At 54.4% G+C, this 15190-nt stretch overlaps 1 protein-coding gene across 16 annotated transcripts in view; it reads left to right on the top strand.

The window, feature by feature from the left end:
• The window catches only part of LIMCH1 (LIM and calponin homology domains 1), a 302543-nt gene that overhangs the window by 224231 nt on the left and 63122 nt on the right, over window positions 1-15190 (top strand). For 10 of the 16 annotated variants that reach the window (XM_041742400.1, XM_041742399.1, XM_041742398.1 and 7 more), the window contains 3 exons: window positions 575-827; window positions 1673-1939; window positions 9416-9718. In XM_041742400.1, coding sequence (XP_041598334.1) covers window positions 575-827; window positions 1673-1939; window positions 9416-9718 — 823 coding nt within the window. The remainder of the gene's footprint in view (window positions 1-574; window positions 828-1672; window positions 1940-9415; window positions 9719-15190) is intronic. The other 6 variants (XM_041742412.1, XM_041742409.1, XM_041742410.1 and 3 more) reach the window with 1 other exon arrangement.

Below are 15190 nucleotides of genomic sequence, written 5' to 3'. Positions count from 1 at the left end.
GATTCGTGTGCCCGTCAGATGATCTGAGGCTGCCCGCCGGGTGCAGAGACGCCAGCTGAACCCTGCAAATCCCTGTCCTCCAAGCGTGAGGTCAGCGGGGTCACGCACCTGCAGGGCAGGGTGGATGGGGCCCCGGGGTCTGCAGGAGGAAAGGAGGGCTACAGCGAAGGCCGCAGGCAGGGCTCCGGCTTGGGGGTACGCGTGCATCACACCTCACAGCGCCTCCTGGGAGGCAGCCCTGGGCCTTGCAGGACTCGGCCGCCCGTGTGAGCCCCGCTCTTGTCCTCCGTGTTTCCCCCTTGGCGATGGCCGATGCCCCCCGGGCTTCCGTAATCTGGCTCTGCTTGTCCCGCGGACATGAGGCCCTGTGGCCTCCTGCACAGCCGGGCTCACCTCTGCACCCCTACTTTGACTTTCTCCCCCTGATCTGAGTTTGGAGCTTGCCCCAGCGTAGCTCTGCCGGACGGATGCTTGGCGCTCGGTCAGTGGACGGTCCGGGGTAGGGGATCCCAGAGCCCCGGGGAGGCCCGGGCCGGCCCCGCGCACCGGTTCAGCGCCCGTGTCTCCTCTCCAGGGAGGGGAAGCGACTCTGAGTCTGACCTGCCGCACCGCAAGCTGCCGGACGTGAAGAAGGATGACATGTCTGCGAGGCGGACGTCCCACGGCGAGCCCAAGTCGGCGGTGCCGTTCAACCAGTACCTCCCGAACAAAAGCAACCAGACGGCCTATGTGCCGGCACCTCTGAGGAGGAGGAAGGCTGAGCGGGAGGAGTACCGGAAGAGCTGGAGCACCGCCACCTCGCCCCTGGGCGGGGACCGGCCCTGTAGGTGAGGCCCGGGGGGGCTCTGGTGGAGGGGGCAGTGCGGGGGGACGGGCATCCCATCTGCGGGTCCCTGCCGAGCCCGTGGATGGTGGAGACCGGGTCTGCTGCCAGGTCGCTAGGGGCACAGCGGCCGCCCGGTTCCTTTGCGGAGGCCGCCTGCCTCCCCCTCCCGTCAGTTGGGTGCACAGAGCCTTGCCTTGGTGCAAGAAGAGTTTTCCTGGGCCTAGAGACGTGCTCACCTGGATGCGAGCTCGGGGGTGCGAGGGTGCGCGGGATGTGTCCCCAACCCCCGCGTGGGGTGCACCGAGGCCAGGGGGTGCACTGGGACATCGGCGGGCATCTCCCTGGCACCCGGTTAGGTCCTCGTAGTGCGCATCCACTTACTCAGCAGGTATTTACAGGCCCCTTCAGGCCCCAGGGACCCAGTGGGAAATAAGACGAGCCCCCGCCTTCAAGGGACTCCCGGGCCAGTCCGGTCCTTTGAGCAGAACCATCCTGTCCCTTGCACCCTTATTTCCCACGGTCCGCCTTTACTGTCCGTGACTTTCATCGAACAAACACGCTGTTAAAAGTCTTGATTGTTGAGCAAGACGTGATTTCCACGTTCCCAGCCGAAAAGGCCCTTCGCCTCTCACTAGCCCCCGTGAAATAGCTCTTGGCGTTGGGATGACGCTGCCCCGTAGCTAACAGCCACGTTCACCTTTCTTCACGTTGCCAGGACTGTATTGCACGTCATGACTTTTTTTTTTTTAAGTGAAAAGTAAGATGAGAGTGGCCACGAGGTGACACGTGGCTGCCCCCCGCCCCCCGGGCTGTTAGTTTGGTAAACCGTGTTGTCCACTCACATAGCTATCCTGAAACGATAGAGGAAGAGGGAAGTGAAGTGGGGTCTCCTTGTGACGAGGACCCCGCCGGCCAAGCGCAGCCCGGTGGGAAGCCTTGCGGCGGGGGCTCAGGACGGCCCGCCGGCCGCGGGACGGAGCAGCCTCCTCCGGGGGGGCCCACGGCAGCACCGGCTCCCCAGTCCGAAGACAGAGATGCCGTCGAAGTCCAGAAGCGCCGACGGCTGGAGCAAGCTGGGATCAGAGTGAGGCCAGCGGCGCAGCGCTTTGCCAGGTTAGGCCGAGGGCGGCCTGCGGCACGGGGGGGCCGCCCTGCTTCCACTGCCCGCTTTGCCCTTTGCAGCGCTGTGCCCCTGCACCCCGAAGGGGCTGCGAGTCCTGGCCCCGGGCACGGCTCCGTCAAGAACCTGGTTGTTCTAAACGGAGGCGAACGGTGAGCTTCTTGCTGCTTCATTAGACTCGTCCTGTTCAGGGGGGCCGCAGATCCCCCATGCGAGAATGTTGTTTCCCGATAGCCCGCCACGTGTTGGTCGCCCCACTGCTCCTAAATGGCTCTTAACCCTGTCTGCGCTCACTGGAGACGAATTCCTTGGAAATGGGGGGCTCCCTTTTTAGAAAGCATAGCTGGCCCCCGCCGACCCACCCCCTCTTCGTCCCGCAGGAGTGGTAAGGAGGCGCCCGTCGGCCTGCCCTCCCAAGGCTCGCTGATTCCAAAACAAAAGAGGGCGCGATGCCTTCCTTGGTTGTACCGAAGGCACCAGCCTGTCTCCGTGGGACGGGGCGAGGGGAGCCGTGGGCAGCCCCAGCTCCACAGTCAGGGGCAGCGCTTGGAGAAGCTGCTTCATTTCCCCCCTATAATAGCCGCAGAGATCCCAACAAACCGTCACAACACCAAACCTTGACACGTTAAAATCCCTAACACACATTTTGACGGTTGAATTTCCATTTAACTGGAAGCAATGGGTGACATACCCATTTTCAGGAAGGGTAAACTGAGGGCCGGTGACAGTCGACGACTCGCCGGCCCGAGCGCTGGTGACCGCCCGCCTGGAGGCCAGATCCTAATGTTCCGACCACAGAACCGCATCTGTGCTTGAGCAGAACGTTTGCCATTTTTCCATACGACTCCAAATGTGGTTAGTGCTACACGGTCTGGTTCTTAAACTGGAAGTTCCAGCCCTGAACCTATATGGACTTAATCGTGGAGCACCTTTGTATTGATTTGAGAGGAGAAAATACCACCCCGTGTGTGGTATCCCACTTAAGTGTGTCCTAAACACACACTTGCTTCTAGAAGACTCTACCGTAAAAGTGCGTTACAAGCAGCTCTCTGGATTTCTGAAATAAGAGTGATGTTGTAGAATCGTAAAAAAAAATCCAGATATTCTATAAATTTTGGTGGAAAGACCTCATTGGAGACTTATTTTTTCAACACCATTTTACATTACTTGCTGAGAATACAAAGATGAGTAATGTCCCCTAACCAGGTATCGGCTTTCAGGCCCAGGGGGAGTAGTAGGTAACACAGGTAAGACTGTGAAGTCACCAAGAATATCCTTGACACACATACCTTCATTTTGATGACATCTGGGAAGTCTTTAAGGCAAAATTTCCCGAAGACACCGTGATATTTTTCCCCCCGTTTTATTATCACTTTCAAAAATTACTACTCTGCTCGGCTAAAATCTTTAAAAAAATGGATTCTTCTATAATTACCAGTCTGGTTGAGGGTAATTTGCATTGGCTGTTCGAGTTTCTTCTTCCATAATCCTTGGCCACTTTCTCCCCATTAAAAAAAAATATTCATTTTATTAGAACACTGAGCATGAGATCTCCCTTCTGAACAAATCTTTTTCTTTTTTCTGAACAAATCTTTAATTGTCCGATACAGCGTTGTTGACTGTAGGTAGTGTCACTGTTGAGCTCTAGAATTCATTCGTCCTTCCTAAGGGGTGCTTTATGCCCATTGATCAGCAACTCCCCGTTTCGGTGGTGAAATAAGTATTTGACTAAAGTATTTGACTAAGTATTTTGACTCCTAGATCTGACATTTCAGAGGAATCGTGCAGCATTTTTCCTTCTGTGACTGGCCTGTTTCAGCCTAATAGCCTCAAGGTTCATCCATAGTGTCACGTAGTGGAGAACTTTCTTCTATTTAAAAACTGAGCGATACTCCACTAAACATAAATATCACATTTTCTTCCATTCATCCATCAGTGGACACTTAGGTCGTTGCCACAATCTGGGCCACTGGGACTAGTACGGCAGTGAACACGGGAGCCTCTTACGGGTCCTGACTTCGATTCTTTGGGTTGAATAACCAGAAGTGGGGTTGCCAGGTCAGGGGGTAGCTCCATTTTTAGTTTCTCAAGGACTCTCTCTGTCGTCTTTAGAGTATCCAAAAGGGCAATAAGAGATGAGTGCGGAGCTTCACGAAGCTAAGTCAGCACACCCAGGAGCCATGGTGATGGAGAAAAAAGAAGAGATTGGACGAGGCTGGGAATTCCCTGGGTGACCTGTGTCAGTGACCGTGAGGTTTATTTCGTGATGACGTATTGAAATCTTTTATGGTGGCTCCCATTCTGTGCACGAACCCAGAATCTTGGCTCGTTTACATATGTAACTCTGACGGATGAATATTACTTATGTGGTTGTCCTTGGTGCCATCCACGTTTCCCGTTACCTGGCTCAGTTGTTCACATATTAGCGGCGTGAGGCCGAGATCCCCAGGTCTGTAAATATCATCACACCTGAGATCTTCCGACTCGGCATTTAAAACTGGGTTCAGGAAAACGATGCATATTCCCAGAGAATGTCCCCAACAGCGGTGTGACGCAGCTGCTCCAAACGCCTGGAATTCTTCTGTCGGCAGATTGTTCAGCCGCGAGCTCTCCCATAAAGGTCGTACACATACCGCGTCCCTGGCCTGCCTGCGTCCCTGTCACTCACGTTCCGCAGCCTTTACTGGAATTGAGAGTCACGCTAAGTTTATCCACATTTGGAGTCCTGCATTTAATGTGGCAGAAAGTAGCTTAACGGGAATGAAACACATAAAGATGAAAAGGCGTCTTGGGATCTGGAAAATAAGGATAGGAAATATGTAACACATTGAACCTCCACTTCCCGTCCTTGCCATCCGGATGGCTTCTGGCTGCCACATCCCTGAACCCAGCAAGAGGCCCCACATCTGCTCCTTGGCCCATTTCGTAGCTGGGAAAGTCTGTGTCTGTAGACATGGGTCATGACATAAAGTCCCGGGCAAGGGATGGAGGTGCACAAACACCAAGGCTTTATTTCTGTACTATTGTCCTGCGTTTTCCCCCAGTATTCTCAGACACCTCCTGTAGCCTTTCTAATATGGCATGAAAAGGAGCAAGAGTGCTCTGTATTCTGTTTTCGTAGGAGATTAGAAGCCCAGAAGCCCCGGGCTTCCTGCCTAACCATCTATTAGGAGGTATCTTAGCATCGAGGGAGAGAAAGTAGGACTTTGTAATGAAGGTGTGGAGTTTAGTGTGTTTTAGAGTCACCACCGAAATAAGAAGTATACTAACTACTTTCTCTTCTATTTTAGTTTGTGATTAAGTCAGCTTAATTACCCCCAAACATGAGACTGTGCCACAAAAGCCAAGATTTCTGTTTTTAAGAGGATAAAATAGGAACCAACATTCACTTCCCCTGAATTAAAATGCCAGGGAGATTTGAGCTCCCTTACCTGCTGTTTCCTATTGGAGAACTGACGTGTCTTTTGGGGGTTTTTTTGTTTTGTTTTGTTTTGTTTTTCAAGCTGAATTATAGGTTTCACGTGATTGCACTTCTCTTCTAATTGTTTTCATATGTTCCTGCACTCAGTCTTTTCTGCTGGTCTGTGGATCTTCTCAACCACATAGTAATTAATTACAGAGGGCAAAAAAAAAAATCTCTCCGAGGAACAATAGGCATTTTTGAGATCTTTAGAGGAAGAGTGGATGCAGCTAAGTGCCAGCCCCCTCTGCTCAGCGGAGCCTGTGGCAGTGGCCATGGCTGAGCAGGTCCTGGGGGAGCGGGGCAGGCGCACAGGGAGCTTGCAGGGGCCTCTGGGACACTGGACGAGAGCCCAGGGTGGACCAGGGTGAGCGTGGAGGTTTCTGGCGTTGCCCCCGACGTTCCCGGGGGGCCTCACGGGCCCTTCTGGAGAGCCTGGTCTCTTTCAATAGAACAAACCGGCTGCCAGTCTGAGCTGGTTGCTGTGTGTCACCAAGGGGAAAGGAGGGAAAGCAAATGCCAGCTCCTCCTTAGTTCAATCACTCTCTCGGTCAGTCTGAAATCTCTAACTTGGAGGCAGGAGCGCTTTCTTCCCCTCACCCGCCTCGAGCCCATGGTCTGCCCTGCAGAGGCAGCTTTCCCTGCTGCCGGTGAGACTGGACAGGGTTGCCAGGCTGGGGACAGGGCTAGGGTTCCTCGTGTCACGGGTGAAGCAGAGCCGCCCCTTCTTCCCAAAGTGACTCCTCTCCGAACGACTGGAAAAAATAAAGAGTCCAGGCTCCCCTGTGAACATGGAGCCAGATGCCCCGAGCCTGCCCCTGCAAGTCACTTCATTGCCCTAAATTCGGATAACTGGAGCTCGAAGCCTCAGGGTTCTCCTCCAGAAAGTAGACGTGATAACCGCCGCCGCCCCCCCCCCCCCCCGCCCCGTCTCCCAGAGTTTTCATGAATCTGAGATGCACAGGCTGTTCCGGGTGCCGTGAGGATCAAAACCCGAGGAGGGACGGCTGAGGCTTTAGGCAGACCGGCCTTCTGCTCTTTCAAGGGAGAAAGAAATGCCCGATACAAAGAGTCACTTAAAAGCTAGTCACGAGGCATCTACCGCTTATGCATCAGGGGTTCCCACGTGGCCAGAGGTACCGCCCGGATTTTGTGTTTTTATTTTATTTTTCTCCTCTTTCTCTGAGTCTGCCTTCAAACCCTGAATTTACAGGATTCAAGCAAGTAGTAGCGGAAAATCAGTCATTGTGCCCGTTGTTTTTCAAGGGGGCAGGGAGCGGCTTTCGGTGGCCAACGACACAGGGAGCTTTCTTCGCCGTCGTTTTGTGTTGTAAGTCCACACAGCTAGATTGAGGTCCCTTGAGGCACGTCCTGCCACACTGGGCGTTTAGCCTAAAAAGAAACACCCCAGGGAGCTGGCAGGCTGGCCTGGGCTCCTGTGATAGAGGGAACACCAGATTCCCCCGCTCAAGTTGGCCGCACGGGTTGGCGGGGGCATTTGCATAAACACATACATTTTGCTCTAAAGATTTCTGCCTGAGTTGGGGGGAGATCGGAACCGGTGATCCCCGGTCAAAGCATGAAAAGCGTGCTGCCTTTGAACCTTAAGAGGTTCCAGCTAGGGGCCCGCTCCCCCGCCCCCAAACGTAGAGTCCGATCAGCTGAAATGAGAAAATGAGCTTGAAAACGCTTTGTGAGCGTGCGGTGCCCCGCGAGCACTGTGAGGTGGGATCCCTTAGCTTCTGCTCCTTCATCCCAGCTGAACCCTGCGGTCCGTCATCAGCAACGCCAGTCACGGCTGCAATCCAAGCATCACCCTCGGGGTCCCTTGAGTTAGTAACCAGAATCCTTCTCTTTCTCCTGCGTCCGTAGTGGGGATAATGCCCTATTTTTACATCACGTCCTGCTCTCAGCGCTGCTCCCGGCCGGCCACGTGCAGTGCAGTGGCCACAACAGAGCCCCTGGAGCCAGGCTGCCTGGGTTTGGATTTTAACGTAAGCGCTGGCGCTTTGACCTTGGGCAGATTTCTTAAGCTAGAACCTACTTTCCCCTCTCTCGAAATGGCAACGCTGGTAACACAGACATCGCAGGGTTAGGGGACTAACGCGTAGGCGGCCTTCTATCCCAGAGTGTGTGCTCAGTGGCTGTTGGCCGCTTCCTCTGTCATCAAGGTTGTGCTTTTCAAGTAGTGCCTTTTTGAGGAGATTGAGTCAATGGCCCGTGATTTCCTTTGGCCATTCTTTGCGACCGTAGTCAACCCACGCCGGGCGGTACTTGCCAGGCACACTGGCCAAGGAGGCGGGGAGGAGCAGGAGCGCTGTCCAGAGGTGGCCAGGCAGGACACGGAGACTCAGGCATACAGCTCCAGGGGCAGGGTCTCATATTTTAAGAAATTTATTCGGGAAGCAAAGCACTGCCGACCACTTACAAACTCTGTGCTTTAAATTTTTATTGAGAACCATGTCAGTTGGGGTGTCCGGGTGGCTCAGTCGGTGAAGCGTCTGCCTTCGGCTCAGGTCATGATCGCGGGGTCCTGGGATCGAGCTCCACATCTGGCTCCCTGCTCAACGGGGCGTCTGCTTCTCTCTCTGCCCCTCACCCCGCTCGTGCTCTCTCTCACTTTTTCTCTCTCTCTTAAATAAATCAGTAAAATATTTAAAAGAAAAGGAAATGTCAGCAGTAAGGAGAAGGAATTTTCTGGGTCTGATGAGTGAAGATTTGATTTTCTAAAAGTCAGATGAAGCGAGGGCCTGCTGTAGCCGTCAGATGCGTCCCCCTCGGGAGCCGTATGGAGCAAGAGCACGGGCCACCTGGTTGACCAGGTACATGGTCTCATTGCTCATTTTCCTCCCAGCTCAGCTAATTCCTCCTTCTTCATTTCTGAGATGAGTTGTCCTCTGAGGATGAAGAATTTACTCTTCATTCTCTCTTAGAAAGTGGAAACAAAGTAGGTAGGCTTTACAAGTCCAGATCTTTCCTTCACTTATCTTTATGAAATGAAAAGATAAATGACTTTAAAGATCTTCACATTTTCTTATTGCTTAGAATAATAATTGCTTAGAAGCAAGGCTGATCTTAGGAGTAGGGGGAGGGGAGTTTGTGTTCACACCAGATGGACACACTTGCCCCTATTCCGAACCCACATGCCTCCAACGAAGACAAAAACAAAACTGAGTGAAAAGTCCTGATAGTCCACCATTAAACTATGTTCAGGAATTTAAGGTTTGAGGTCTTCAGTTATCTCTTTGAAAATGGAAATGGCGCCAAGCGATCGGTTTTTAGCCATTTTTGGCAAGATGGTTCACCACAATTTAGTTGACATTTAGCATACAACGAAAAAGAGCTGAGGGGTGGCCAGTCGTGGGGGTAGAAGATTGAAGACAGAGCCGCTCTTGGGAGGGTGCAGGGCAAGGGAGGCATTTACGCTTCGGGTCCATCCTGTGAATGGTCCTAAACGCTTCCAAATGTTTCATGTTAGCTCGGCTCTGCTGAAAGACCCTCCTCACACTTTGCAATCTGGCCCATGGTCGAGGCTGGCTGTCACATGGCTGCAAGCATTAGCTTCTCCCCATGTCAGTTCCTTGGTGGCTCCAGTTGTTGCCCTGTCGCTCAAAACCACATTGAGTCCCCATTGGGTGCATTGCTAATGTGCTAACAAAAAAAAACAAAAAAACAACCAAAAAAAAGCTTTCAGTTCTTCCCAATTTCATGAGACGGCTTTGGATGGTCCCTCTCAGAGCCATTTAGGACCTTGCATTGCTGATGCTGATGGGGCTCTGTCTGTTAAATGGATTTAGAGCATTGCTAATGGCTGGCTAAACTCAAGGTTTTAAGACTCACCCCGACTGTGCTACAACTCTGGCCTGAAAGAGTGGGCAGACGTCATCTAAACTAACGATACTGAGAAGACTTTTCACTAACAGCACCGTTGTGTGTCTGGAGATGGGGGCTTAAAAATAAACATTGGGTCTGATCACACGGGGAGTTGTATTTAACTCTGCTCTACCAGTCACAAGCCATCCAGTAGCGGGGAGGAAGCCGTTCAGGACACCGTCCTTCGCAAAGATAACCCTTCCCCGACCCACCTGCGAGGCAAAGGTTTAGAGTCAGGAGACGACGTCGCGCGTCGACGGCCCGACCCCGAGAAAGATGACTTTGCTGTGAGGAGAGCGAGGATGAACCAGACCAAGCCAAGGGTGCCGTTGAATCAGCTCCTCTATGGGCCGTACCCGAAGAGAGAGGCGGAAAAATCAGACGGCAGAGAAGAGTGCTCGAAGGGAATTTCAGAAAAGAACAGGCTAGAAGATAAAAGGTGTGCACTGTGTGTGTGTGTGTGTGTGTGTGTGTGTGCGTGCGCGCGCGCGCGCGCGCGCGCGCAAGGGAGGGGGGGAACATCGCGAAGAGAGGGGTCTCGGGTCTTAGCCCCGCTTCCTTTCTTTCCTGCCCCAGTTACAGGTAGTTGGTCGTGGTGGTTTATCCAGATATCCAGTGCCCCCGTCCATTCAGAGGAAGCAGAAAACACTTGTTCCTTGGCTGTAGCCTCTTCTCTCTTATTGGCGCCTTTTAGATATTGCAAGGCGGGGAGAGCGAGCCCTGCTCTTTCTTCCCACGTACCAACAAAATTGCTTTGGCGTTTAATGATGGATAACCTCGCATTTAAAACAAAACAACAACAACAAAAAACAAATCCAGAGTGCCTGGGCCGCTCAGTCAGTTGAGCACCAGACTCTTGATCTCAGTTCAGGTCATGATCTCAGGGTCATGAGTTCAAGGCCACACACACTGGGCTCCACGGTGGGCAGCGAGCCAGAAATGGAACAAAACAACCTTCTCAAAAACACAATACACCTCGATTTTCCTATTTGTCCTGTTATGGAAACTTTCTGAGTTGAGTTTCCTTCTCCCAGCGTTTTTCCCACCCTCTTAGTTTGGCAAAGGAAAATGGTCACGGGATGGGTTTTGGCCAGCGATTTTTTTTTATTTTAAATCTTAGGAGATGCATGGTTTTATTTAAGGCTAAATTTCATCGTACAGAGTTGATCATTGTTGTATTTTTTTCCTTGTGCCAAAATCCGCGATTTGCATCGTCCCAATTTGCCAACTCTTTGCCCATCATTTTAAGAGGTCTGTGGATTCTGTTGAATGAAGACTATAAGCATCTTGACTGTGTTTTACACGATCTGATCTGGATGGTTCTTTGGGCGGAGTCGCTGAGCCCAGGGGAGTAGTCCGTCCGTGGTGGTGGTGGTGGTGGTTCTGGGACGTGACAGGAACTAAATACCTGGAAGCTCCCCCAAAGCGGAGCAGGGATTAGCACACAGAAGCCAGCATGATGTCTTTCATGGGGCGCACTAGAGCTTCGGGAGCGTCTCACCCGTGCTGCTCCTGTCAGCATGCCTTGTAAGCCCGCGTTTTGCAGGGGATCCGTTGGTGCATGTGAAACAGAGACTTCCGGACAACGTGGACTAACATCGCGTTACGTTGATGAGGACCCGCAACTTGAGTCAGGAGAAGGAGGAGCTTTTGTGTCTCCTTTTTCCCCTTTCTCCTGCATGCAATTTTAATTCCTGCTGTTTCCAGCCTCGTTTGTGTGTTGTCACCTGACCCCAGGCTCTGGGCCTGGGATGGCCCGTGACCTCTCTGGAGAGCATCAGAGAACGGATGAAAGAAGAGAAGGCCCTCATGGCTCTCGCCTCCGCCCTTCCTTCCTCCCCTTTCCCAAACTAAAGGTAAAGAGAAAATTCTGTAGCCCTGCTGCGTGTCTAGGCTCTGCAAACGCAGCACATCATCCATGTAACAAGAGAATGCCGCTTGGTTTTCTGGCTTGGGTGATGGTGATGCCTTTTTAAAAAAAAAAAAAAACAAATCGCCCTATTATGTAGATTATTGAGATTTTCTCTCCTAGGAAGCATGCTTGGCTAGAATCTGGCTTTTAATGCTATGGATGTTTATGCACATGGACGCCACAGCTTTGGTGCAAACGGCACCTGGCAGCATGAAGCTGTCTAACGTCCACGTCTTAGCAGAACAGTTGAGAACATCATTTTAGAAAAAATTAAAAAAAAAAAAGACATCATTTTAGCATCAGCAAAGGGGACGGATTATTAACACAAGAACAAACGGGTGAGCACTGGGTGTTATTCTGAATGTTGGCAAATTGAACACCAATAAAAAAATAAATTTATTATAAAAAAAAAGAAGAAGAAAGAAACAAACGGGTGTTGGCTCTGTAGACCCAGGTAAAGGGGATACGGGTCTGTTTGGTTTTCAAGTCGACGTTCCCTGAACCCAGCCGGTGCCATCAGGAGGCAGAGACGGACCAGGAAGGTCGAGCCCTTCTGTCCTGGACCCGACCTACGTGTCCTCTCCGGCAGTCGCGAGAGTTTGTGGCTGAGAGATTTAGCATGTGAGCCGCGTGCCAGCCGGCTCCAAAGTAATCCTAGAATTTGGATCGTGCAGGGCTCGTTCCTGACATTTTACTGCTGCAGTAAAAGACATTCCGGGCGGGCTCGGGGATTCCATCAGGAGAACGAATTCATTATCGTAACTTGAATAGTGTGGGAATCAGGCTTCGTTACCGGCAACCCGAAATCTCATTACCATTCCTAGTGGTCTTCCAGCCAAGCCCCGGCTTCCCTTCCTCAAAGCAGAGAGCGCCGTTGGGTGCAAAAACCCCGTCCCGTGACAGGCTCAGAAGGGTAGCTCAGGCGAAAGGCGGTTCCCTATTTTTTTTTTTTTTTTGAGAAAGGGAAAGGTGCTGCTATCCTGTCCACTTGGCCCCTGGAATTCCTCGATTGATGCTCTGTCTGTCTGTCTGTCTGCCCCCCTCCCTCGAACCTGCTTTTGTCCCAAGGATGTGGGGGCCTGGATAAAAACGACGGATGCCAGGGCTGCTCGCACTCGGGACAGCCGCCTGCAGAAGGGGCGCGAGGACGGCCCCAGTCTTCACCCAGCGGACACTCGGGGCCGGCCCGCCGCCCGCATCACGGAAGCTGACTCGGACGCATGGAGAGGCTCAGGGTGTGTGGCCTTTGCCCCGGTTCTCCTCGGGCCACGGCATCTTTGCACGTCAGCGGAATCAAACGCCACCCCTGTACCTCTGTGTACTCACAAGGCCAGAGAAAAACACACCTGTTAAGACACGGGGTCAAGACCCGGGATATATCGGGCATGAGCTGAGTTAGGAGCCGCTGGATGGAAAGCGTCCTCCTTCCCTGAACCGACTGTCCGAGGGGCACTTGGCGGCTTGTTTAACCGGAGGAACTTACACTTGGATCATGCGGCTGCCCCGCCACCTCCACGGCGTCGCGTCCAAAGGCCGTGGCCGCCCAAGGCCCTGCTCACCCGGCAAGACACGGACCCTTTCCTCGTTGGCTCGGCGGCTGGAAAAGCAGTTCTGCGGGAGCCATAGACACAGGTCTCATAGCTCGAATTCAAGGAAATAAAAATAACTAAAACCTCCCGCTAATCTGCACTCGCCTGCGCCCCCGAGTCTCCACCGGGAACCGAGGCAGAAACCGGCCGCGGCGGTGATCCCAGCGATGACGTGCAGCCCGCGACACGGGTCCCTGCGCTTCAGGCTCGCGATGGAGCTCACGCCGCACCCAGGGAGGCGGCCCGGCTCCGGGCGCCCAGTCCCACCTCCGCGTCCTGCTGCTGGTTGCGCTCTGTGGCGGCTCCGAGTCAGCGGCACGAGGGTCGTGGCAGGCGTCGCCCGAGTCGCCGCCCGGGATTGCCGCAATCTCGGCAAGTGACCCTTTCTCCCTCAGCTCCATCAGGCGCGATTTTATGGGTCGGAGACATTGAAGGAACTCGATGGAAGGTTCTGAGGATCCCCTTGTGTTTCCTCTAAGGACGTGCTGATAAAAGTCAGGCTCACCTACCGCCTCCCTGTCTCCACTCCCACGGAGGGAGGAAAAAAGTGATCGACATCAGGAGCTCACACGTGGACGTTGACACGGACAAGGCGAGAGTGAAGGTCTCCCCCACACACACTTAAAAAAGTGTAATAAGTCACTAATGGAAAAAGAGGCCTCGCTGGGGGTTCCTGAGGACCCAGAGTCCCCTGGGCTGAGCCGCCACCGAGCGGGCGGGGGCCTGGGTCATCCTGGGCCACCAGCTGGTGTTTCGGAGGCTGATGGGGACCCGGTGGGTGCCAAGGAGCAGAGGCGGCGGCCACCGGAGCACTCGCCTGCGCTGCTGCAGCTGTCGGGCCCTGGGACGCAGCTCGAGCAGCGTGTGCACCCCGGGGCCCTGACGGCAGTCCCCGTGGCCAGGGTGGCGCTCCCCGGGCCAAGCAGCCGGCCTTTGCATGCAGCCAAGGCCCATAGCCCAGCCCAGGGGGGCCCGTCCCCGCGAAGCGCCCGCTGCACGCCGGCGTCCCCATCCAGGTGGTGGCTGGGACGGTGCGACCAACAACAGCTGGGGCACACGGCGGCCTTGACCAGCAGACCCGTGTGCTGCCCTAGTCTATGTCCCCTGGCCTCCGAGCACAAGGTTAGGGGACAGAAGAGCACTCGGAGGGGACGGCGGCGCCACCTGGAGGGGCAGTGACCCAAGCAGACAAGGGGACCGGCACGGTTCACAACACACGACAGGCCGCCCGCGCGGGGCAACCCGACGTCTGGCACGCATGTCACATCCAAGGTGAACCAGTTCCCTCCAGTTCCATTTGCAAGACACCGGGCTGCACAGGAACCTGCCAAGGCCCCGATGACAGATAAGACGTCAGCAGCTTCTCCCAAGCCTTCGCCCCCGGGGGGCCTCGGGCACCTTGCGAACGACCATGGCGCCTCCATGTCGCAGCCTGCAGTTCTTGCCGACGTGGAATGATAAGAACGGGCCCCGCCTGCCCAGAATCTTTATTTCTTCCTTTCTTGGCCTATAAGCAGGTGTGCAAAGAAGGTGCAGTTGGGGTTTTCCCGCTAAGCACGCTTTTCTGGCTCGTCCTGTGGGCAGCGTGAAGGCAGGAGCTCAGAGCTCCTCTCCCACCTGCTGCTTCCACTTGGACCCCAGGACGCTCTCAGCTCCGGGAGGACGTGGACCACTTGCCCGTCGGCGCCTTCACTTCGTTTGAACGTCCGAGAACAGCCAGCGGCGCTGTCCGGAGGCCCGCTTGGGTCGGGCGGTGGCTCGATGTGCAGGGAGGAGTAAGGACGGGATCAAGGGCTCCTGGCTGAAGTCCTAGTGCCGAAGCCCCTCTGCTGTTTAGTAGGGGAGCCGCGTCTTTGTTGGGAGGGTCGCCCGACACATCTGAGCAGAATGAAGGGGGTTTTGCATAACTATGGAGTGTTTTGCATAATTACGGGGTGTTTTGCATAATTACAGGATCCACCGTGAAACAGGAAGTGATAGTTCCGCTTGTCCCAGGACCTGAAAGGACCAGGACAGAGGGTGGGATGGGAGCAGCGAAGACCTTAAGCGACACCCAAGGTTTAGAATCCACGTCCAGCCGCGTCTCTCGGCTCTGGCTCTGAGGTGGCCGTTGCCTGAGCCACACGGGCTCCCAGAGGGGCCTCTGGAGCCGGCGTCCTCGGTGCCCGGCTTCACCCTCCAGAGCCCTGTAGGGCTTGCCCGGGGCCCGTGCCTCACACAGGCGAGCGGGTCTCTGCGGGTCCCGGCTGGTCTGGGCCGCTCAGGGACCGAAGGGCCACCGCATGCAGCTACCAGGTGCCCGGACCCAGCAGGGCCCCGTGTCCCTGACCCCATAAAGCAAGTCAGCACGGAGCGGAGGGAGGTGGCCGCCCGGGGCCTACTCAGCACTCGCGGTGCTTGCCCCTGCTCA

The sequence above is a fragment of the Vulpes lagopus genome, unplaced genomic scaffold (genome assembly GCF_018345385.1).
Source record: "Vulpes lagopus strain Blue_001 unplaced genomic scaffold, ASM1834538v1 ctg48, whole genome shotgun sequence".
Taxonomy (NCBI): Eukaryota; Metazoa; Chordata; class Mammalia; order Carnivora; family Canidae; genus Vulpes; species Vulpes lagopus.
Note: the sequence above shows the minus strand (reverse complement) of the source record. Positions and strands in the feature narration are given on the sequence as shown.